The following is a 26496-nucleotide window of genomic DNA, read 5'->3' as shown; positions in this document are numbered from 1 at the left end:
GTGTGCTCTGCTCTCTTGCCCACCAAATCTCCAGGGATCACCACTTTCTCTGGTGTGGGACCTTAGCACAGGCTATCCCCTACAACCAGGGTATCTTTCTTACTCTCTTTGTCCCTACCTTCTGGGATCAAAGTTTTTCTGTGTTTCTGTCTCTCCACTCATAACCCCACCACCACCACCGTTTGAGTTGCACACTTCCTTGCACCCTTAATTTATCTTCAATTGTGTCCTCTTTCTGGATTATGAATACCATCAGGGCACAAGTCCTGTTTGTTTTGTGCAGTATTCTGTCCCCAATACCTAGCATCGTGCCTGGAACACAGGAAGTACTCAACAAGTGTTTGTTGAAAAGCAAATAGATATATCACCAATTCATAGTTTATACTTTAATTATACATTACCTTGGGTTATTTGTTGTTCTTCACAAATTTCACCAATTAGTTCAGAAACTTTTGACATTAGTCTACATGTTGCCTCTTTCTTTTGAATCTCCCACAGTGCCCACTTGTAGTTCATGTTCCAAGAATAGTATTGACTAATAGATCATGAGCATATTGCACATTCACCCGCTGCCATTGCAGTAGCAATGACTAGGAGAGAAATTCAACTGGGTGCTGAGTGGGTTGGCTTAAGTCATTATAGATACTTTTTCTTGATTAGCAAGGTAAATAATAACCAAAGCTAGATATAATCTTACTTATGGGATTTTGCTGCCTCAAAATAAAAGTATTCAATGGTGATATAAATATCTCCCTTCACCATTTTAGTTTGCTGATTTTGGAAACAGCCTTGATAAACGACTCAGAAGGACTGGCTGTGTTCAGCCACTCTGGTGTGGGTACTGCATCCCTGTTGGGTGTATTGAAATGTGCACAGTCCCGTCTGTTGTGATGACAACTGTGAAAATTTGTCTGGAAAAAGGAATTGATTTGCCATCATTCTTTTCCTGTGACATGACTTGTCCCCAACTCCCTGTTTGAAATGGCATTTGTACACTAGATGTCCAGTAGTAAAATGCTCTTAATGGAGTATTCATGGATAATTTTTTTCAGTAACCTTCACAACTAACCCCATTCAATCCTTCTGATAGCCTTTCCCCCTTGGCCATATTCTATTTTTAGATTGGCAAAGATAGCATTGAAAATATTTTCAGTATAATTAATCAATTTTCCCACTGTCTTTAAAAATATCTTTTTCAGACAAGAAGTCCCAAACTGTCTCACAGTCCTCAACCTCCCAGTTTGAGTGACCCAGTCGAGCATTTATCAGAGACGTCCGGTGATTCTTTGGAAGCCATGTCTGAAGGGGAGGCGCCAAGTCCTTTTTCCAGAGGCAGCCGAACTCGTGCAAGCCTCCCTGTGGTGAGGTCAACCAACCAGACGAAAGAAAGATCTCTGGGTAAGCTTCCGGAGGCAGGTTCTGATGCCTCTTTCTGATTGTACATGTGTATATTTACACTTTTGAACACAAATCCGTGTGTTCAAATATGAATTCAACTGTTATTTGTAAAAACACAGATCCTGGGGAATTTTGTTGATTTAATATTATTATGTTAGTCAGCTTTCCATCACTGTGACAAAATAACTGAGATAATCAACTTATAAGGAAGACCTATTTTGTCTCATGGTTTTAAAGATTTCAGTCCATGGTCCATTGCTTTTGGAACTGTGGTGAGGTAGTACATTATGGCAGGGAATGCATGGTAGAGCCATGCTGTCACATCATGGTGGCCAGAAAGCAAACAGAGAATCCTAAAATCCCCTTCCAGGGTACACCCCTCAATGATCTAACTTTCTTCCATAAAGTCCCACTGTCTCCCAGTAATCACCACAGTCTGGCAATCAAGCTTTTAACATACAGACTTTAAGAGACCTTTAAAATCCAAACCATAACAAATATCAAGTATTGAAGATTTGCTGAGACTGGGCACATTCAGAAGTGGCTGAAATTAGCAGCTTGAGCCATGAGGCTGGTAGTACTTTCCTGTGTTCCTGGAATAAGGAATTCCAAGGACAGACTACAGAAAGCCTGGCCTCACCTCCCAAGGCTTCCTCCACCAGTCCCAGAGCCACTGGTTAGGGCGCATGCCCGGAGAGGAGGGTATTAGCAGCCTCACACCACTTGTCTGGCAGTCTAGTAGAGGATGTGAATGGCTCCAGGAAGAAGGGGGCCATCGTGGCCATCACTCCCAGGACGACGGTTGTGAAAGCCACGAATAGGAAGCTGCTTTTCTTTACAGAAAGTTTTCCCAGGAAGCAGAGATTCTAACTTTCTACCATTACCACATATCATCTATTTTTATAGGAAATTCACTTTATAGCTTGCTTTGTGTTTTATTGTTGTTGTTGTTCCTTTTTTTTTTCTCCCTTTACAAAATGCACAAGTCACAGGATCAAGTAGAATTTAAGCCTCTTTGCAGAGCATGCTGCTGGGCTGGTGTTTCATATGCTTCGTCTGCCACACATTGCAGGTTCCCACTTGGTACTTGTGGGTGCAGACAGATGAAGTCAGGGTAACATCAAAGAGGAAAAGGGTCAACGTGAAAAAAATCTTCAGGCAGAAGACAGCTGAATTCTGCCAGTGAAACCTAGCAAGTATTTTGCTGGGAGAAGAAAGGGGCAGATAGATACAATGCTACTTTGATTTTGTTTCCCCAACCAGAGCAAATTGGTCCTAAAAACAAAACAAAAAACTATTATCCTCTGGGTTGTCAATATTTTCTTTTTTTTTTTTTTACTTTTGCCTAGTAATTTTTCATTAGTTATCAATTTAATCTGACAAACATAGAGTACAGTGTAATTCAACATGTGTATACATCATATAATGATCGAAGTAGGGTAGTTACTTTGCCTTAAGCTTTTTTTTTTTCTTTTTTTCTTTTTGTAACAGAGATTGAACCCAGAAGTGCTTAACCACTGAGCCACATATCCAACCCTTGATATTTCTTTTTTAATTTTGAGACCAGGTGTCACTAAATTGCTTAGAACCTCACTAAGTTGCTGTGGCTGGTTTTAAACTTGTGATTTTTCTGCCTCAACCTCCTGAGTCACTGGTATTACGGGTGTGCACCACCACACTTGGGTTCTTAAACTTTTTTTTTTTTTTTAAGTTATTGATAGACCTTTATTTACTTACACGTGGTGCTGAGAATCGAACCCAGTGCCGCACACATGCCAGGCAAGTGCGCTACCGCTGAGTACAGCCCCGGTGCACTTAAACTTTTAAAAAATAAACTTTTATGATCACATAATTGTATATATTTATGAGGTGTGGTGTGATGCTTCATCACATGTACAGTATGTATTGATCAAATCAGGGCAATTAATGTTTCCGTCTCCTTATCATTACTGTGTGCTGGGACCCTTTGAGTGCCTCTCTTCTGTTTATTTGGAAGATATCACTGATTATCTTAAGAACATGGAACATTTTTTATTTTCCTGGTTTGTGCAAGAGTCAGCCATGCTAATCCTTGTCGTTTCAATTTTACTAAATATAAAGCTCATGCAAAGGTTCGTCATTAATATTTAATATTAAATTTGCATACTTGATCTTAGATTAGTAATGCAGGGTCCTTATTTTTCAAATGAGAGAGGAAGGCCACGGAAAATCTGCCTGTTTGTTTGTTTGTTAGTAGGGCACAGTTATTTAAATGGCAGGGGCAGGAAGTACAGACCTCTAGTTCCTGTTAGTCTCACCTTATACATGAAGGTACAGGAGCATGCTGTATGAAGATGACACGGCTTTTCCACTGCCACCAGGCTGTGGCTTTCCTCTGGATTGAAGAGCTTTGTGCTTTCTCAACCCTGCTCACACCTGGAGCAGGAGCCAGGCTGGGAGTGGAATTTCTCCTTTGTGCTTTGCAGGAAATGAGTGAGGTTCAGGTCTCTGTAGAGATAGCCTCTACTTTGCAAAAGAAAATGAAGATAAAAAGAACTGCCAATTCCCCTTCCCCCCATACCTGGGGGACCTTGAGTGTTGGATAATAGATCCTTTGTTTCCAAGGCAGGAATTTCCCCTGGCAGCATCCACAGTTGGCTGTGCAGGTAGATACTTGCAGAGTTCAGGAACCAAGCCTCAGGGCAGAGAGACTGCAGGAGCTGGGGGCAGCCTTGCCTAAGGAGTTGCTGAGAGTGGCTGGTGTTTGTGCACAGGGGTGGCTGTACTTTTACAAAGCACTGTTTTACTCTGCAGCCACTTTCCCGTAAAGTGCTGCTCCACACTCTGCCACAGTACGTTAAAAAAAAAAAAAAAAAAAAGTCCCAAATATTTATTCTGCCAATTTCATGAGCGGCTTTTTGATCTGTGATTTTTCCTAATTTTTGGATAGAAACAAACGACACAGGGAGAGGACAGGAGAGAAGGAGAAATTTGCCAAAGTGAGGAAGGCTATGGTTTTAGAAAATGAAGCCGGCACCTGGACAGCAAGGTTGGAATTGCCCTTGACCACCTCTTCTAGGCCAATTTGGAAATGTCCTCCCAGATGCACCTGGCCCGCCTGGTGTAAATCTGTTTGACAGGGATGGGAAATAAAGGGGAAAATGTGAGTCACAAAGAGTCTAAATGCTAGGGGACTTGCTCAGCCTTGTCTTTAGATAAATCCCCTTGTACTTGGCCTTCTTTAACACAGGCTCCTGGGAAGAGCGGCACTTTCTGGAGAACCTAGAGTTACGGTGTCCACAGCATGATGGTGGCATAATTGTGACCCCAAGGGGCCTCAGAGGCTGCAGATTGGACACTTAGAGCTGGGACCTCCTGGAAACCCGTAGTTGGTCTTTTAGAACTGTGCATTGACGTTTATCTTAATCCACAGAGCCTTAAGATCTCCTTCAAAGCCCTGTTTATCTTTATTTCTTGAAAGTTTTCATGGTTTGCTCATTGTAGTTTTTTTTTTTTTTTTGAACCAGAGATTGAACCCAGAAGTGCTTAACCACTGAGTCACATCCCCGGCCTTTTATTTATTTATTTATTTATTTATTTATTTATTTATTTATATTTTTGTTTACTTATTTTTAAAATTTTGCAACAGGGTCTCCCTAAGTTTCTTAGAACCTCTCTAAGTTGCTGAGGCTGTCTTTGAACTTGCGATCCTCCTGCTTCAGTCTCCTGACTCGTTGGGGTTAGAGGCATGCACTGCCGTACTGGGCATATTTTTTTTTCTTAAAGACTTTATTATTTCAGAGCAGTTTTAGGTTAAGAGCAAATCTGAGAGGAAAGCACAGAGCATTCCCATATATCCCCACCGCACACACGTACAGCTTCCCTTGCTGCCAGTGTGTCCCTCCAGAGTGGGTGCATTGGGGTCAGTTGGTGAAACTACATCTACACATCATTACCACCCAGAGCCCATAGTTTTCCTTAGGGTTCACTCTTGGTTTTGTACTTTGTATGAGTTTGCACAAATTATGATGCCATGTTCATACAGAGTATTTTCACCGCCCTAAACATCCTCTGTCTTCCACCTATTTATCTCTCTCCCCCTAATTCCTAGCAACCTCTGAGCTTTTTGCTACCTTTATAGTTTTGCCTTTTCCAGAATGTCATAAAGGAATCAGACAGAATGTAAACTGCAAGTTGATTTCTTCTACTTAGTAATGTGCATTTACGTTTCCTCCATGTCTTTTCCTGGCTTGATCATTTCTTTATAGCACTGAATAATTTTCCAGAATCTAGATGTGTCACAGTTTATTCATTCATTTACTGAGGGACATCTTGGTTGCTTCCAGGTTTTGGCAGTTATGAACAAAGCTGCTAAAAACATCCGAGTGGAGGTTTTTGTGGGGACAGAACTTTTCAACTTCTTCGAGTGAATTCCAAGGAGCACAATTGCTGGATCATATGGGAAGACTACGTTTAGTTTAGTTTCATTGATTCTTGAATTAACCTTGAATTTTAAAAGTATCACATTAAGATACTGTTTATTGTGATCACTGAGTTTTGGGAACTACTTGAATTTTACACTGGAAGCTGTGTCCCACTGGCACCTTTGAAGTGCGTACCCAAATGTCACCCCAGGACTGTAAGATGCCACCACCGCCACCCTCTAGTCAGAGTCTGGAATGAAGTTGAACAAGAAAAGCCCTGTCCCCCACCTGTGTTTCAGCACATAGCATTATTTATTACTGGAGTCCCTCCCAGCATTATCAAAAGACTTGACACCTTCATGGTAGAGCCTGGATGGACAGAATTCTCGAAACACTCCCACTCCTTGGGTTTAAACCTTACCTCACTTTAGGCTGCCTGTGCCTGAAGATAAACCTTCACAATTATTCCACTTGAATAACCCCTTGTTCTGTGGCTTCAGTGTATTTCCAGAATGAGGAATGCAGGAAGGCTGAGCATTTTACAGAGGCTGTTAGGAGACATATAGGATATAGAATGGAGAGCAGTATGTGATATATTTATGTATAAATAAATATATACATAGCTATATTTAGCATATATGTACATTTTGTAGCTCATAAACACAAGTCACCCTCTGTATCTGCCAGTTCTGAATCTTTGGATTCATCCAACTGCAGACTGAAAAATCTTTGAAAAAAATGAAATTCGAACATGTTCAGACTTTCTTTTGCTTGTCATTATTCCCTAAATGATTTTAACAACCATTTACATAGCACTATCATTGTTCAAGCTATTATAAGTGTACCGGAGGGTATGCATGGGTGACATGTAAATCCTATGCCATCTTATATAAGGGATTCGTGCATTGGGAGATTTTGGTATCTGAGGTGGGATCCTGGCACCGATCCCCTGTGGACATTGAGGCACAACTGTGTTGGAATGCAAGATGCGAGCTTGTCATTTCAAAGAGGTTTCATGTAAGATTTCATTTAACAATGAGCCTTCAGGGAAAGCCAAATGACAGTAAAACACAGTCCCTTCTGATGCTGAGGGCCAACTAGCCATTCTTAGAGATGTACAAAGCAGTAAGGTAAAGAAAGAAATTTGTTCAGTGGCTGTGACTTAGCACATGACTGGGTCCAGTGGCCTTCCATCTTTCAATCTTCACTTCTTCTCCAGGGCAGTGGGTTCCCGTCCACTCCACCCATCCAAAACACAGCTGTGGAACTTGTGCCATTTCTCTTCACTCTCTTTTTGGAGAAAATAGAGTTACCAGAAGAAAGGCAGCCTAAAAAAAACGAAACCCACTTTTCAGTAGGGCTTGGTTTTAGAAATAATTTCCATGAAAAATTGTCCCCACTGATATTAGGTCTGCAGTCTTAATGATGGAGTAGTTGCCTTTTAATCACGGTGCTGTCTTATAAATCCCATCTGGAATGTGACCATAGGCAGGGGTTGTTGTCTGGCTGCTCCCTAGTTGGCCTTCGGGGAAAGGGTAGCCACAAGATGTTCCCACCCCTCTGTGTGCCCTCAGGAATTTGAAAATAAAACTCATGAAAACAAGAACAGCAGCAGCAACTTCTTCTTCTTGCAGCCAGATTCCTTTGTTGACCATAATCCACACGGAGAGCTTTAGAAAACAGTCTTGCTCACCAGACTAGCAGCCAGTGGTATTGCCATTTCTGTAACGAACTGCCTCTTCAACACTCAGACTGCTAAGGCAAAAATGATTTTCAATGGCATAGGAGGATTTTAGACTTGTTGCGGGACAAGGTCCCTAGTGGTGTGAATTATTGAATGTATGGCTGTTTTTTCATTCCAAGCTGATAACTTTATTGGTCGTCATGCCCTGTGGGAATTTTAGGGTGGTTCTTGGCTGCCAGAATCTGCAATCTTGTGGGTGTGCAGGACTAGGTTGGAGGGGAGGGCAAAGGATAGAGATGTCCATTTCCAAAGGGGGAAATCCAAAGGGAGTGTGTAAGACCAGCATTAGATTGTTTGAGCATGAACAATTATCCATTGACTATTAAAAAAAAAACTAATTTTAAACAAATAAGAAAAGTATTATTCTGCAGAGTAAGTAAAATAGGATATCTGTGGTCCTAAGCACTGGAAGTGATTGCAATGTTATTAATACAACAGAAATTTGTAGAAAAGATTTTCATAGCAAGTTAATAGATTTGGCCATATCCCTGACCTTTTCAGGATACTAGAAAAAAAAAAAAAATGCCAGCATGTTTTTGATAGCACCAGAACGAGTGCCCTGGCCCAAGTGGACCAGGTTGGGTGGCTACGATGACAGACACAAATCCCCGCTCCCACCTTCTCCTGTTGTGTCTTCCTCTACCACTAAGGCTGGAAAACAGGCTCATTCTAAAATATCAAATGTGCAAGGTTCTGGATGGTGGGTGACAAGGCAAAGTTACTGATGCTCTTGGGTGTCCTCAGCATTGTTTGCCAGGGTCCCAGCCCACAGTAACTAGGTTGATAGGGTTCAGAGAATGGATGTAGCGCATACATTTTTGTAGTTATGAAGGGCCAGGTGTTGCCAGGCCCTACCACAGTCCTGGCAGCTCCCTGATCAAGGCAGCATGGCTTCAGAGTCACACCTGCCCAGAGTGCCAGGAAGCTGCTTCTTTGTCAAAGGGGTTATGCAGTGGCCCAGTTCTACAGTGAAAATTCAGTCCAGTGATTCTGCAAGCTATTTAATGAACCCATTTTTCCTTTAACTAGATGCAGCTGGTTCAGTTCCGTGCAACTACACACTGACTGATTTTCTGTTTGTAGATATGGTGGTTCTGTCACAGAAAATTCCATGAAAACTGATGTAGACTGGTGCCTTCTAGAGGCTTGGCAGTGAACTGCAAGTGTGGTTTCCAAACTTCTAGAGAAGTCTGGAGTTCTGTGGAGTTTTCTTTGCTATAAATTTTTCAGTTTCATGTAAGATTTCATTTAACAATGAGCTGAGGCTAAACTGATAAAATGAATAAAATATCTACATACATACTAAAATATATTAAATAGACCCAGAGATATAGAGAAAGGAAGAAAGATGAGAGGAAGAAAGTTAGGAACAAATTTCCTCTAAATAAAAGGAGTTCTTAAGTACTTTAATTTGGCTCTTTTGGGGTAAAAAATGTTTTTAAAATAAATCAGAGGTAGTTTCTACAAACTTAGTCCATCTTTAAATGAAAGATAGATTTGGAGCTAGAAATTAATCATTGGCAGAAATGTTTTAAGAAATCCTTTCATATCATGAAACACATGCATTTGTAATTCAAGCAATTCACCCTTCATTTGGCCTTTAAAAACTAGTATTTTCATATATGAGGTTTACTGAAGGAAGGGAAGATTTATCCAAGTTTATCCACTTGGCACACAATTCCCTCCTACAAAAGAATGTTCCTGTGAAAGATCGTGGAGATTCATGAAGCGTTTGTTCTTAGTTTAAAAAATACAGTTAGATATCTTTAGAAATCTCTTGCTATTAAAATTCCTTGGTTGTAACTCTATATCTCTCAAAATATTGAAGAAGTTGTTTAATTCACATGGACCTGAGAGATTCTATGCCCTTTACCAGTATCTTCGAGGATTATTTTGTAGATGAGATGCTGTAGGAATACCAGTGAATGGAAGATTTAGTTTATGCTGAGGTCTGAGTCCTCCCTGAGCCACCATTATTTTACAGGGTCCATCAGTGGTCAGGTGAGTAACAAATACAGAGGCATCTTAAAAAGGATCTTAAAGAAGACTTAGGTCTCCTGTTTCTGTTTCTTCATTTGCAGCCAGAGTGTTGCTAAACTGGATCATAGGTCACCATTTTGTAAAGTTAACATAAAACTTTTTAATGAAGATGAAGCTAAAGGGTTCAAATAACTGGAAAAGTAATATATGTCCAAAGCCGTTTCAGAAATTCAGTCCTCCTGAGGGTCAGTGTGAAATATTATTCTGTCTATCATAGCCACATGCCATACCCTAACACAGACATCTAGCTATCATTTTGTGATGTGAAAAATACTTTTATTCAGAAAGAAACTCTTCAGGTTTCAAAGGAACATAGGAGAGAGTAAAGCATGTTTTATCTCTTATACCTCTCTACATCCAAAATCAATTTGATTTGGCTTAAGGAAAACCAATAAAAAATATTAGAACCATTAAAACAAGAATTAATACAAGTAGCAGTTGAGCATAATATGTGAGCCAGAAAAATTAAGATAAGAATAATTGCTGTAATTTCAACCAAGACCAAAAAAAAAAAAAAAGAGAGAGAAATCCAGTAAGTTGAATTAATTTCATTATTTAAGAAGAGGTTTATGTTAGTTAAATAAGGAAAAAATAAAGTTTTAAAGCATTGTAATCCAAGAGCTCTTATATGTTTATATTCATAACATATTATGTAATAGTTATATTTAAGTTGCATGAAAGTTTTATTTCATATAGCTCTATATTTACATAAAAATTCAAAATCCAATGACATAGTATTACATCATGCTGTAAGAAGGGCATATCTTAGAATCTGTAGATTTCTGTGGGTCTGATTTGATGCATGGAAAGCACTGATATGATCTTGGCAATTCACCAGGCCCTCAAGTGATTGGTCCTTGGCAATTAATATTTGTATTAGGGTGGACAATTTCTTCCTTGGAGAGGAATATTTGAGGGGTAGGTCATTGTTGAAGGGTTAGATGGCAAAAAGAGAGCCAGAGAAGGAATCTCCTCACAGCCACAAAACTTCAGATTTTGAATATGTCTAGTACCAGCTACTACTATACACTCCAGGAATGAGATGAGAAGTGTCTGGATCCAGATGTTGAACCCTCAGATGCTCTGAAATGGTTTGATTGGAACAAGAAATGAGACATTAGAAGAGGTTGTTTGAACTACTCATGAGGGGAAAGATTTAATTGGTCAATCTCTCTTATTTTCTTTTACTGTAACAACTCTGTCTGAAATCTATTCACTGACCCTTGTTATCCGGGTAAATGCAAGATTAATAACAATGCTATTTTTTAATTAAAAGTTTCTTGTCAAATGCACTTTTTTTTCCTAACAACTGACTTTGAAATGTGCTCTTTTGTGTTCATTTAACTGTAAGAATCACACACAATTTTTTTTTTTGCATCAGCTTTTAGAGAATAGTGTGAGAATACTGTGAAGTGCTAGAAACAAAATTAAGATGCAAGCCTGCTTTACGTCAGATCCTTAAGTAGAACTTCCTTCTTGGTGTTCTCATCTTAGCACTGGTCTCCAGAAGGCTGCCTGGTGGCATCTGGAAACAGATTTGTGGCAGTTTCTCATATTTCAGGTGGAGTAGAAGCACACATTCTGCGTAGCAAGAGGGCAGATATACATTTTCTTAGGCAAAGGAGTTAGAGAAAGGTCCAGGTCCACTTCCCATTCAGATTTCTCAGGTTAACTCTATGATGTGGGACTGAGACTAAGCAGACCCCATGTCTGGAAGGAGGTTCTCTCTGGAACACTGGGGATTGGGCTTTCTGTCCTGGATAACTGCTTTTGAGCACAACAGCATGTGTGTCCCCAGATACCAACGAGACATCTTTGGTTTCTTGCAAATATAAGTCACTCTTGAGAGCTATTATGAGCCTGTGTCCCCCCAAATTCATATGTTGAAGTCCTCACCCCCAATTCTTAGGAAGTTGGCAGTATTTGGAAATAAGATCTTTAAAGAGATGATTAAGTTAAAATGATGTTGTTATAGGGTAGATCCTAGTCCAATATGACTAATGTCCTTATAAGAAGAACAAATTAGGATAACAGAATAAAGGCAGGCAGGAGAACCATCTACAAACCCTAGTGAGAGGTCTCAGCAGAAACCTACCCTGCCAAGACCTTGATCTTGAAGGCTGTGTGTTTTAAGCCTGCAGGACTTGGTTCTGGAAGCCTGAGAAACTTGATACAGGGCTCAGGCCCACTCCCCCTTTCTTATTTCCCTTCTCAACTGCTTATGGTAGTTGTCACAAGCATATTGTGTGTCTTTCTTCAAGACATTCAAATTATGTTGATCAAGTTTTCCATTTGTTTCAATTTGGTGTTATTCCAGCCTCCCACCCCCGTGCATGGCACATCAACCCAGTCTGAGCATAGCCAGGAGAAGTTTTAAAACTTTGGGTACAGACTCATCTGCCATTCCTACTTTTCCCTTTGGCAGCTCCCAAATTTAGCAAACAAGTGTTGCTTGACAGCTAACTGATTCAACTGCATCGCATCAAGAAAAGCTCCTGTTTTCATTGTGCTGAGTTTTGAGTTCTCAAAAGTTTGGTAATGTCATTAAAAATGATATCACCACCAACTTCTCATTTTCAGACTTTTCTAAGGTGTTAATTGGCCTTCAGACATTTTTGGCTAAATGTCTCCCAGTAATATAATGATAAAAATAAATCCTTCTTTCTCCCCCACCCCAAGTTTCGCCCATTTTCAATTTTTTTTTTCTCGATTCATGTATTTATTAAGGATCTACTGGGTTTCTGGCACTGTTAAAGGTGCCACAGTGAGTTATTTTAAAAATATATGAAAGCAGATTCTTGTATTTAAGGAATTTTTAGTGTAACTAAAGACACATGTAAGGACCAACTTTAAAATACATATAAATCACAGACTTCACAGACAAGGTTATGATTACAGCCAGTCGTGCGGGGCCCTGTGACTGCTCCAGAGTCTGCTCCTGAGATTCTCTGTCCTTGGGTTCCCTCTGCTCCTCTGCTTGGGTTCCCCTGTAGACCCTGACCTCCTCTACCTGCATGCACCTTCTCCACGTCATTCAGACCTCTGATCATCAGAGCCCTCCACTCCGCTGAGTAAAGTAATACCCACCCATTGTCTTAGCCCCCAACATTTATTTTGTTGTGTTTGTGTGTGTGTGTGTGTGCACGCGCATGTGCGTGTGCTTATTTTAAACACTGCTTCTCAAACTTCAGCAGAGAACCTAATAAAACACAGATTTTTAGTCCTACCTCCTGAGTTTCTGATTCAGTTGATCCGGATTGGGATCTAAGAATTCTCATTTCTAACAAGTTTCCAGGTAACACTGAGGTTGACGCTGCAGGTCAGGGGACCACTTCTTTAGGGCCATAGTATGCCCTCAGAAAGAATTTAAGGGTAATTACAACATTGAGCCATATGAGGCATGTTAATCTGCCCCCAGCAAGGAAGGAAAACTTGCTATTATACTTTGGTAGGAAAATATAGAAGACTTCCTATGGAGGAAATATGGAGTTTGGGTCTAGATTATGACCTCACACTAAAGCATTTAGGTCTGGGGAGGTAGCTCAGTGAGAGAGCACTTGCCTAGCATATTTGAGTATGGCTTCAATCCCCAGCACCACCAAAAATTAAAAATAAAGTTTTTGATCCCAACACTCCTAACTTACATGGCCTTCACAAAGAAGGAGGAGCCATATCCTTTCCACAGGAAGAATAGGTAGCATCCTGCTCACCCAGATCCGTCTCTCCTGATCTTTATGGTCCTATTTTTGAACCCTTAACCTCTGAACCACCTGTAGCTGCCATCTCAGCCCCCACCTCAACCCACTTAGAAATGTGTGTAGACTCAACAACTTAACCCTGACTCAATCCTTGGATCTTGGGGGTCTGACCTTTTAATATGACTTCACACTGCTCTGCATACACATCCCCGTTTACCGAATTCAGGGATTTTTTTACACTAGCACTCTGTGCTTGCCTTACCCTAAGGGATCTCTGGCTTAGCCATGGTCACTTAGCACCCAAATATTGTTCATGTTGTGGATGAGGCAGGGGACAAATAGATGAGGCCACTGCACCTGGAGATTTCCTTGATGAAGAAAGTCCCCTGGGACCCGCTGCTTTAGGATTTGGTTCAGTAGTTGATCTTGCATGATTCTAGGATTAGGCACTTTTGTGTGTTCCCAATACCCTTCGTAAGAAGAGTCACATGATATGGGAACCTTTGTAAGAGTAAAAGCATTCAATTTAAAACTATGTATTTCCTGCCTACAGTGTACACACTGCTCTATTAGGTGGGAAGAAAGAAAATCATTCTTTTAAGAAATGCTTGCTGAATATCTTCTAGGCACTCAGAGTTCTGTACACTGTTGGATACAGTCAACAAAAAAGCCATGAGTTTCTGTTCTATTTGGAGGAAGAGATAATAAATGCATTACATATTGTTACAGTTTAGATATGAGGTGTCTCCCAGAGGCTCATCTGTGAGTGCAAGAAGGTTCAGAGGTGAAATGATTCGACTATGAGAACTTTAACCTAACATATGGATTAATCCACTAATAGGAATTAACTGGGGGTAACTGTAGGCCGGTAGGATGTGGCTGAAGGAAGTAGGTCACTGGCAGTATGCTGTTGGGGTTTGTATTTGTCCCTGGTCAGAGGAGCTCTCTCTCTGCTTCCTGGTTACCATGCCCTGAGCTGCTTCCTGGCCACATTCTTCTGCTACGATTTTCTGCCTCACCTTAGACCCAGAGCTATGAAGTTGGCCAATCATGAACTGAACCTGGGAAACCGTGAGTAAAATAAACCTTTCCTGCTCTATGTTGTTTTTTTCTTAGGCATTTTTGTCACAGTCACTAAAAAACTGACTAAAACAATAATGGATTGTGTAAGTGCTATGGAGAAAAATTAAGCAGGGAAACGGGTACAGAAACTACTGAAGAGAGTTGTAAACTTGCAAAAGATGAACGGAGAAAGTGGGAAAGGGGCAGTTAGGCCATGACCTGGAACATGTGAACATGTAAGCCACATGCATATTTGGGGGATGAGAATTCCAGACAGAGGAATGGCCAGTGCAAAGACCCCGAGCATGTTGGGGGACGGGGGTACCCGGAATTGAACTCAGGGGCACTCGACCACTGACCCATATCCCCAGCTCTATCTTGTGTTTTATTTAGAGACAGGGTCTCCATTGCTTAGTGCCTGTATTTTATAGAGGCTGGCTTTGAGATTCCGATCCTCCTGCCTCAGCCTCCACGCTGCTAGGATTACAGGTATGCGCCTCCGAGCCCAACTGGCCCTGAGCATTTGAAGAACCACAAGATTACTGGGATTGGAGACTCACAGTAGGTAGCAAAGGAGCAGGAAATGAGTTTAGAGAGGTAATGGAGATGGATACTGTAGGGACTTTCCAACAACAAAGACTCTGGCTACACCAGCCACATTGGAATGAGCTTGGCTATGTCATAGATTATAAGCATTGATGTTATTTCAGAATTAAAGGCTGTATTCTGGCTTCTAGGTTTGGAATAGACTGAAGTGGGAATGGGCAAAGTTGGGAGACCAGTAAAGAGTTTTGCAATGGAGGCTTTGAGAAGAATTTGAATTCTGTAGGTATTTTGAAATTAGCTTAAGTTTGGCTAGTGCCATCTAGGAGTTAGCACTGGAGTGGGGAACGCATAGTGGTAGCTAACATTTGCTGGGCACCTCCTCTATGCCAGGCAGTGTCTAGCACACTGAGTGGTCATTTTTCAACTCTCTTCTCTGCCAACCATACCTGTAGCTGTAGCTGTTCCCACCCTAACATTAGAGAAAAGAGGGCACTGGGTATAACAGGAGCAGCCAGTGTCGTGATTAGGGTTACCTCACCTGGCTTCCATAATTTACCTGATGTGTGGCATTAGAGAAATTATTTAGCCTCTGAGCTAAATAATTCCATAAATACCTGCCTCATAAAATACATGTAAATAACAATTGAGATTCTATAGGAAGTGTTCTAATACACTGCCTGGGACTTGGTAAATACTCTGTAATTTAGCAGATAGCCATAATGATGACCTGAATTATTTTTAAAAAATTCTACTCCATTTTGTTCTCAAGCATAGGGTATTTTAAATTTCATTTAGAAATGCTGTATTTCAAACTGATTAAAATCAAGGTATTTTCTGTTTAAATGAGTTCATTTTTAACATATTTTTTTATCTTCAAAATTAATTAAAACAAATCACTCTGTTTTCCCCAATTAAAAACAAATGTTTATCATTGGCTTTTCATATTATGTTTCATCTCTAAGTTAATAAGTTGTTTTCTACATATGGATTTCCAGTGTTCCCAGCATCATTTTTTGAAGAGGCTATCTTTGTATGGTTTTGGTGTCTTTGTCTAGTATGAGATAACTGTATTCATATGGGTTTGTCTCCAAGTTTTCTATTCTGCACCATTGGACTTCATGTATGTTTTGCTGCCAATACCATGCCATTTTTGTTACTATGGCTCTGGAGTATAATTTAAGGTCTGGTATTGTGATGCTTCCTGCTTCAGTTTTCTTGCTAAGGATTGCTTTGGCTATTCTGGGTCTCTTATTTTCCCAAATGAATTTCATGAATGCTTTTTCTATTTCTATGAAGAACATCATTGGGATTTTTATAGGAATTTTATTAAATCTGTAGAACAGTTTTGATAGTATGGCCATTCTGACAATATTAATTCTGCCTATCCAAGAGCACAGGAGAGCTTTCCATCTCCCAAGGTTTTCTTCAACATCTTTCTTTAGCATTCCGAAGTTTTCATTGTAGAAGTTCTTCACCTCTTTTGATAGATTGATTCCCAAGTAATTTTTTTTTGAGGCTATAGTGAATAGGGTAGTTTTCCTAATTTCTCTTTCAGTAGATTTATTGGTGATGTATTAGGAACACATTTGATATATGGGTGCTAATTTTATATCCTGCTACTTTTCTGGAAGTTTTCTGGTAGAATTCTTTTGGTCTTCTAAATATAGAATCATGTTGGCAAATAGTCATAGTTGAGTTCTTCTTTTCCTATTCATATCCCTTTAATTTCTTTCTTCAGTCTAATTGCTCAACTCAAAGTGGATCAAGGACTTAGGCATTAGACCAGAGACCTTGCACCTAATAGAAGAAAAAAGTAAGCCCAAATCTACATCATGTTGGCTTAGGAACTTACTTACTTAACTCCTGTAGTGCAAGAAGTAAAATCAAGAATCAACACATGGGATGGAATCAAACTAAAAAGCTTCTTCACAGCAAAGAAAATAACCAAGAATGTGAAGAGAGAGCCTACAGAATGGGAAAAAAGTCTTTGCCACCTGCACCTCAGATAGAGCATTAATCTCCAGGACATATAAAGAACTCAAGAAACCTACTCCCCCCCCCCCAAAAAAAAAGAACCAATCAAAAATGGGCAAAGGAACTGAACAGTCACTTCACAGAAGTGAAAAATATATGAAAAAAGTGTTCAACACCTCTAGCAATTAGAGACATGCAAACTAAAACTACACTGTGATTCCATATCACTCCAGTCAGAATACCAATTATTAGTAATATAAGCAACAATAAATGTTGACGAGGATGTGGGGGGACAGGTACACCCACACATTGCTGGTGGGACTGCAAGTTGGTGCAACCAATCTGGAAAGCAGTATGGAGATTCCTCAGAAAACTTGGAATGGAACCACCATTTGGCTCAGTTATCCCACTCCTCAGCTTATACCCAAAGGATGTAAAATCAGCACACTACAGTGACACATCTACATCAATATATTATAGCAACTCAATTCACAATAGCTATGGAACCAACCTAGGTGCCCATCAACAGATGAGTGGATAAAGAAAATGTGGTACATATACACAATGGAATATTACTCAAGCCTAAAGCGAAATGAATTTATGGCATTTGCCAGTAAATGGATGGACCTGGAGACTATCATGCTGAAAGAAATAAGCCAATCCCCAAAAACCAAAGGCTGAATGTTCTGATACACGGATGGTAGCTCACAATAGTGGGGCTGGTAGGGAAGAATAGAATTCATTGGATTAGACAAAGGGGAATGAAGGGAAGGGAGGGGAAATGGGAATAGGAAAGATAGTAGAATGAATTGGACATTACCATCCTATGCACATATATGATTACACAACCTATGTAATTTTACATCATGTACAATCAGAAGAAAGAGAAGTTGTACTCCGTATATGTATAATATGTCAAAATATATTTTACTGTCATGCATAACTAATAAGAACAAATTTTTTAAAAAAGAAAAAGAGAATCTTGAAAACAAATAAGTTGTTTCTAGTAATTAACATAATTAACATTTCAATTTGGCTGGTTTTTCATATTCTTTACTCTTGTCAGTAGCTTGTCTTCACTGTTTAGGTTATATTGTTTCTGGAAGCTTCTGTTTTGACTATTATAGATTTTCTCTAAATTCTAATGGCCACCTTGTCTTCTCCTGTTTTTCTGGTTTGCTGTCTTTCAAGTCCTGTGTTCATCAGCTTGAAAAATATGACCCAGTCATCCCAGCAAGGAGAGAGTTAATTTGAGTATGAATAGTTCTTCACAAACAGTTCAGACAAAATAGAATTACACTGGTAGGAAAGGATGACCTTAGGAAGACTTCTAGCACTATGGCAATGTGAAAGATCATAGGGTGCAAACAGTACCCCTAGTTGCTACAAACACATAGAAATATAACAACAACAACAAAAATTAAAACATGGCATGTTTGAAAGGAAGGAAAGGCCATCTACAGGTTCCAGAAGTAAAGCATATCAAAGTAGAAATGACTGTGAACCTGCATGTTTCATAAATGAGGACCAGACCTTTGGGCTAGAACTCTGATTCTTACACAACTACAGGAGAATCAGCAGAAAGATAGAATGATGGCCCTGCATAAATAAATAGCCTAGAGGTTCAAATAGCTGATTATCTATAAAATGGGATGGGCTTAAGGGAGTTCTCTGCCCCCAGCCCAGGAAAGCAGCAAGAAGTTTGCCTCTAGCAAGGGCATTAGGGCTAAAAAGAGAAAATTATCTGGGAGAAAATGCTGTTGATAGGGCCTATCCACAGAGAGGTATCCTGAACTTATATTTTCCATGTTTGGGGGACTTCTCAGTTATATAAGTCAGGATAGGCTAGGAAACGCTGCAGTAACAACCCCAAAATCTCAGTAGCACTTATCTCCAAGTCAATGGCTATTTCTTGTTCAAACTGCATGTCCAGCTCAAGCTGGGTGGAGCCTTGCCTGCCAGTGGCACTCAGGGTCCCATGTCGATGGAGACTCTAGCTCAATATACATCAGTGGTGCAGGATGTACAGATCATAATGAATCTTGTTTTAGCCCTAAAACTTTCTGCAAGAAGTGATACTTCTGTTTAAAGAAGTCATAAGGCCATATTTAACTTAGAGAAAATAAGGAGGTGTAGTTTAATAACGGGCCTGGAATATTTGTGAACAATACAAGTAAAACCACACCATGTTTATAAATTGGCTTTAAAATAATCAAGATCTTTCAAGATTATTCAGCTAAAAAGAAAAATATTTAACTAAAATACAGACTGAGGAAATCTGAAAACCCAAGGAGAAAGGGAAAGAAAATGTGAAAGGATTATTAAGAGACAAGAGAAAGTGACCAAAGATGATCTGCTTCATGGGTGCTGCAGTCTGGCTGGGCACAAAATCAGGAGCCACTCAAGCAGGAACAAACTTTATTTCTGAAACTCCCGCCAATGCCATGCAGTCTCCGGGGGAGATATGCCGAACCACACACGTGGCGTTCTCCAGGGACACACTACTCCAATAGACAAATCCCTCCTCCGGAAATCCCTCCTACCGCACTTCCCCAACCAATGGGAACTCTCCCCGGGAGTCCCACTAGAGCTCCAAAGTAGCAGGCCAAGGCAGACAGCAGGGGTCTAATATCCATTTGAATGCAGATGTTAACATAATCTTATCATCTCAATGGCTTGCTGGCATCACCTTTCAACCAAAAATGCCATGCATCATTCCTACTTGGCTATGGCTCTCAGCAATGGGAATTCTAGAAGATAAGACTAGAGAAAATTGGAGAAAGGCAGTAGTGGAAAAGAGAATGGATGGGAAATTTCTAGAATTAAAGACATCTTAAGTTTGAAAACTAACACAAAAATCCCAAGGAAGATCTTTTTTTTTTTTTTTAATCATGCATAGGCCCACCATGGAGAGACAGCAGAGCATCAGTGATCAAAAGGGAATCTTAAAAGCAGCCAGAGGGAAATGACAGGTACCAACAAAAAAAACAAAACTTCTCCATGGTATGTTTTTATAAGCCAAGAAGTCACAAAGTTATGGAATAAAATCTTCAAACTTCAGAGCAAAAAATGACCATCAACCAATATTTGTTTATCTAGCAAAAGTATTATTTAAGAGTGAGGGCAAAAAAGGAGCCAATTTTAGATAAACAAGATATGAAGTATTTACCCTTCCTAGACTCACTGAAAGAATGAGTAATATATGTATTCCACACAAAAATCCTCAATAAAATTTTAGCAAATTGAATCCATCAGCATTAAAACAACAACAACAACAACACAACCAAGTGGGATTTGTTCCAGGTCTGTAATGCTGGTTTCATATTTGAAAATCACTTAATGAAATTCTTCATATCAACAGGGTAAAAAAATTAAAATTATAAGATAACATCTATTAACACATAAAAACTATTTGACAAAACCCAACACCAAGTCATAATAAACAAAAACAACAACAATATAGAGGACCCTCCGAAAGAATGTCTGCAGAAGACCTGCAGCACCTTATTTAATAGTGAAAAGCTGAATGCTGCCAGAGGGAACCACCAGGAGAGTCTGACTTCATCTGTTACTCAGTGTAATTCTAGATTCGATAGCTGGAGCAATAGGCAGGGAAAAGAAACAAAGGGTGTGCAGATTAGAAAGAAAGAAATAAAATGGTCTCTGCTTTCAGATAACAGTATCTACACTGAAAATCCCAAATAATGTACAAAAAGAGCCAAACCAAAAACAAAACCTTCCTAGGAGTAATGAGATCAGTAAGGTCACAGGACAAAAGATCAGCACACAAAATCAATAGTCTTTCTACATATAACCCACAAACAAAGGGAAGCCCAAATGAAAAACACTGTCTCCTTTACCATTGCTCCAAAGAAAATGAAATCCTTAGGTATACATATAACACAACAGGTATAGGAGCTATAGGCTGAAAAGAAATGAAAGAAAGACCTCATAATCAAGACATAGTCTATTTATAACTTGGAAGACTCAGCAAAGTAAAGATGTCAGTTCTACCCAAATAGACTTACAGGTTTAAAACAACTCCTGTCTGAACCACAGCAAGATTTTTTTTTTTTTTTTTTTTTTTTTTGTGAACATAAACAAGATTATTCGAAAATTTATATAAAAAAGCAAAGAAGTTAGCATAGCTAAAACTATTTTGGAAAAAGAAGAGTGAAGTAGGAGGGGTAAGTCTACCTGATTTCAAGACTTGGTATGGAACTACAGTAATAAAGATTAGTTGTTGTTAGTGAAGGGATGGACACACAGATCAATCAAACAGAAGCCAGAAGTCAGAAATAGATCCATACAAAATGCCCATCTGTTTTTTTTTTCTTTTTAACACAAGTTGCAAAAGTAGTTCTAGGAAGGAAAAGAGCTTTTTCCACGTGTGGTACTGAAGCAGTGAGATAGCAATAGGTAAGAAACAATGTCCTTCAATCTAAGTCTTATACAAAGATAAACTCAGAATACCTCATGAACTTAATATAAAAAGGTAAATTTATAAAATTTTACTCTTTTTTGGGTACTGGGAATGGAACTCAGGAGCACCTTATCACTAAGCCACATTCTCCAGCCCTTTTTATGTTTTATTTTGAGATAGAGTCTTAGTTAAATTGCTTAGGACCTCACTAAGTTGTTGAGGCTGGCTTTGAACTCACGATCTTCCTGCTTCAGCCTCCTGAGCCACTGGAAATACAGGCATGAGTCACTGCACACAGAAAATTTGTAAAAATTTTAGATTAAAAAAAAAAAAAAAAAAAAAAAAACAGGAGACAGTATTGAAGCCATAGAGGTCTTGAATAGTTTGAATTGAAAATTCACCAAAGGCCTACCTATGTGTTAAAGGCTTAGTCCCCAATCCATGAGGCTATTGGAAGATGGTAGAACCTTTAAGAAGTGGGTCTAGGGCTGGGGTGGTGGCTCAGTGGTAGAGCACTTGCCTTATTCATGTGAGGCATTGGGTTTGATTCTCAGTACCACATAAAAAATAGAAATACACAAAGTAAAGGTATTGTGTCCATCTACAACCAAAAAAATAAATAAATAAATAAAAAGAGGTGGGCCTAGCAGGAAGTCTTAGGTGATTAGGGGTATACCCTTGGAGGTTATTGTGGAACCCTGGTCTCTTTGCCCCTACCTCTTGGCTATGAGGTGGGAACTTACTCTATTATGCACTTCTACCACAATATACAGCCTTATAGGATCCAAAGCAACAGGACAACTGATCATGGACTGAAATGTCCAAAACTGTGAGCCAAAAATAAACCTTTCCTTTTTTATGTTGTCTTACCTTTTTTTTGGTGGGGGGAGGGTGCTGGAGATGGAACCCAGGAGTTGCTTACCCACTGAGTCACATCCCCAGCCCTGTTTTAATTTTTGAGACAGGGTCTTGCTAGGTTTCTTGGAACTTCACTAAGTTGTTGAAGCTAACCTCAAATTTGCTGTCCTCCTGCCTCAGCCTCCAGCATCACTGAGATTGCAGCCAGCTCTATCTTAACATATTTTGTTATAGTATCAGAAAGTTGACTAATATACTAGGGTTTTGTGAAGATTTCTTAGACATGAATCCAAAAGCATGATTCATAAAAGGAAAAATTGATCATTTGGATCTTATTTAAAAAAAAAAAAAAAGCCTTGTTAAAAGGATGAAAAAAACAAGCTACAGACTGAGAAAATATTTGTAAACTGTATATCTCACAGGGACCATTATCTAGAATATATAAAGAACTCTCAAAACTCCATAATAAAAAATAATCCAATTAGAGATTGGATAAAATACAAAAACAGACATTTTACTAAAAAGGATGTACACAGATGGCAAATAAGTATATGAAAACATGCCCAACATCATTAGCCTTTAGAAAAATGCAAATTAAAGCCACAACAAGGTATCACTATAAAATAGTTAAATAAAATATGGTGATAATACCAAATGCTGGTAAAGATTCAAACTGAACCACTCATCCATTGCTGATGGGAATGTAAAATGACAAAACCGCTTGGAAATTGGCTGTACAGTTTCTTTTAAAACTAAAATTTAAAAAAAAAAATAAAGTTACCACATGACATAGCACTTGTACTCTTAACATTTATCTCAGAGGATAATGTTAAAGAGTAGAAAACCTTTCTACTCTTGGAATCTTGTACATATGTGTTCAGAGCAGCCTTTGCTTATAGTAGCCAAAATGATAGAATTTACTTGTGTTAGTCAGCTTTTTGTTGCTGGGACAAAATACCTGAGAAAAGCAACTTAAAGGAGGAAAGATTGGGGCTGGGGTTATGGCTCATCGGTAAAGTGCTCGCCTCACATGTGCAGGACCCTGGGTTTGATCCTCGCCACCACACAAAAATAAACAAATAAAGTTATTGTGTTCAACTACAAAAAAATATATTTAAAAAAAAGAGAGAGAGAGAGAGAAGGAGGAAAGATTGATTTTTGCTCATGGCTAGAGAGGTTTCAGTCCAAGGCTGACTGGCGGCTCCATTGTTTCTGCAGTGGGGCAGTACATCATGGCGGGAGGGTGTGGTAGGGGTAAACAGCTCACCTCATAAAGCTGGGAAGCAGAGAGAGAAGGGACCAGGGACAGATATAGTCTGGAAGGCTACACTCCCAAGGACTTATTTCCTACAAGTAGGCCCCGCCTCCTACAGTTTTCCCCACCTCCCAATAATCCATTTAGCTGTGAATCCCTCAATGGCTTGGTTCATTGATGAGGTCGGAGCCCTTGTGATCCAATGACTTCCCAAAATCCTTACCTCTGAACTTTGCTGCATTGGGGAACAAGGCTTCAACACATGACTCTCCAGAGGACACTTCATATCCAAGCCATAATAACTTCCCAGATGTCCTTCAGTGGGTGAATGGTTATCCTAGGTTCCATCCATACAGGACTATGCATTAATCAGGGATGACTTATTGTTATGCTCAACACATTGGATGCACACCAGGGAAATTGTGCTTTGTAAAATAAAGCCAATCTCAAAAGGTTATACGTGGAACCATTCCATTTTATACATAACACACTTGAGAGAAAATTGAAGGGATGGGCAATTCTTTATGTGCTAATGGTGTTCCTGCAAATGTGGTAAATATTCCTAAAACCTGCCAGACTTTCTACAAGAAGTGTAGAAAGAACCACAAAGCAGCACAGTACACGAATGGCAAGGATTCTCTGTTTTCAGGGAAAGCAGCCTCATGAAAGGAAGCGGAGTAGCAGTGGTGGACAGACCAAGTTGATTCTCCAGGGACGAAGGCTAAAACTCTTAAGGACATTGTGGAGAGGTTGAATGTGTTGAGCCCAGCTGCATATTTAAGAAAATACTGGCTGTTAAGAAATGCAAACATTTGTCCTGGAAGGAGATAAGAGGAGAAGGGGCAGAGGGACCCAACCCTTAGCTTGTCTTTTATTTTATTATGAAGATAGTAGTGTCTTGATGTTCTGTTCACTTCATGTGGTTGCAGTCGACCTTTGGGAAGGGAATAAACTTGAGCTATCAATAAAATTCCCCTTGTGAGAATATATGTATTTTAAATTTTTTTTTAAGATATGAAGAACAGATTAGTAGTAGCCAGGTGTTAAGGATATAAGTGGGGGAGAGGAGTTTGATTTCAAAATGTGGCATGGCAATCCTCATTATAATAGTGTGTTCATTGTAGTGGTAGTTACACACAGTGGCATATGTGATAAAACTTCATAGAGACACACACACACAGACAGCATATGTATAAATTTGAGTATTCTCTCTGGGTCATATCCATGCCAAATCTGGTTTTGCTATTGTCCTATAGTTGTACAATTGGGAGAGGAAGGGTGGTATGGTTTGGATGTGGTGTCCCCAAAAAGCTCACATGTGAATCAATGCAAGAAGATTCAGAGAAGTGATCGGGCCATGAGAGCCTTAATCCAATCAATGAGCCTGTCACCCAATGGGATTAATTGAGTGGTAACTGAAGGCAGGCAGGGTGTGGTTGGAGGAGGTGGGACATTGGGGACGTGACTTTGGGGTATATATTTTGTATCTGGAGAGTGGAGCCTCTCTCTGCTTCTTGATCACCATGTGAGCTGTTTCCCTCTGACATACTCTTCTGCCATGATGTCCTACCTCATCTCGAGCCTCAAGGAATAAAGCTAACTTTCTATGGACTAAGAACTCTGAAATTGTGAGCCCTCAGATAAACTTTTCCTTCTCTATACTAGTTCTGGTTGGGTCCTTTAGTCACAGCAGCAAAAAAAAAATCTGACTAAAACAGAGGGCCAAAAGTGCATGGGGTCTTCCTGTGTTTCTTTGCAACTTTCTTCTTGTAACAATTTTAGCATAAAAGATTGAAACATATACTTCACCAAGAAGGATACTAAAAACAGAAGGAGGGCGTGGAATGTGTGAAGCAATAGTGATAATATAAAATAGTATACATGTTTTTGGAAAAATCAAAATGAGCCTAATGTGACAAGTCATGTAAGGAGATTAAAAGTAAAACAAAATGAAAGTCTAGCTAGAAACAAAGACCAGAGAGGGAATCACAACAAAGGCACTCTAAAATTCTCATGTTTTATTGGAGGAGATTGACATGCATACATTTGAACAAATATTTCTATGATAGAAATGTAAGAATGACATTTAACCCAACCAATATTGTTTTATATGAAGTATCATTTGCTGACCATCTGCTCTGATTTGGAAACCTACTGACTTCACAATCCCTATTATAATCTGGAGGAGAAGTGGGTTTCTCTTCTTTTGATTGATGAACAGCAGAGACCAAACAGGGCTGGAAAATGTATAGGTCAGAGCAGTAAGTGGCAGAATTGGGATTTGAGCCCAGGGCTCTCTCTCTCTCCCAATCTTACATTCTTTAAACCTCCCCATACTCTCCTGGGCATACTGAATAATTTTTCCAAAAGGAGTGCTTGCAGTATTTAGGAGGTGAAATAATCTCACCTTTTCTCCAAATAAAAATCTTCTTCAAACTATAGGCAAAACAGAAAGCTTTGACATCTTTTCACCTGACTTCATTGACCAATCTCTGGGCAAAACATACCACAAAACTGGAAGCCGTCATATCAACTCTTTTCCTTATTGGGCCCTAAACAGTCATTGCGAAGCCGTCTGCCCAGGAGCCCAGCATTCAACTAATTGTTTACCTGGGAGAATGAAGAGCACCAATACACGTTCAAATTTAGTGTCATCTTAGTAAAGCTATGAGCATAGAAATAAAATTTTTTATCTTATCCTGCATTTGGTTGAGGAAAGAGGGAGCATATTTTAAAGACCTGAGAAAACCACCATATCTATTGATTTCCCACCTGTAAATCTTATTTCCGTTTCTCCTGATGCTGAAATCACTTGAAGTCTGGGTACCCTCAGGTACATTCTCATACATCCCTGTCCACAGAGCCTGCAGGGCAAAACTCTTACACACACACACACACACACACACACACACACACACACGTTTTGGATGGGTCCTGGGAGGTGGCTCCTATTTGTTGATAGCCTTGAATAAAAGAAGCCTGAAGATTCCTCTCTAGTCCATCAGGATTTTTCTTCTTATAGTCTGAAATAAATGACTAAAGCTCCTCAGTTGGTAGAATTGGGAAGAGGAAGTGCTCTGATCTTACCTGAAATC

The 26496-nt window shown here is 39.6% G+C and overlaps 1 protein-coding gene across 13 annotated transcripts in view; it reads left to right on the top strand.

Moving 5' to 3' along the window:
• The window catches only part of Kiaa1217 (KIAA1217 ortholog), a 458856-nt gene that overhangs the window by 306568 nt on the left and 125792 nt on the right, over nt 1–26496 (top strand). For all 13 annotated transcript variants that reach the window (XM_076832183.1, XM_076832182.1, XM_076832181.1 and 10 more), the window contains one exon: nt 1200–1398. In XM_076832183.1, the coding sequence (XP_076688298.1) occupies nt 1200–1398 (199 nt within the window). The remainder of the gene's footprint in view (nt 1–1199; nt 1399–26496) is intronic.

This window comes from Callospermophilus lateralis, chromosome 13 (assembly GCF_048772815.1).
Source record: "Callospermophilus lateralis isolate mCalLat2 chromosome 13, mCalLat2.hap1, whole genome shotgun sequence".
NCBI classification, from domain to species: domain Eukaryota; kingdom Metazoa; phylum Chordata; class Mammalia; order Rodentia; family Sciuridae; genus Callospermophilus; species Callospermophilus lateralis.
This window is presented reverse-complemented; position numbering and strand designations above follow the sequence as displayed.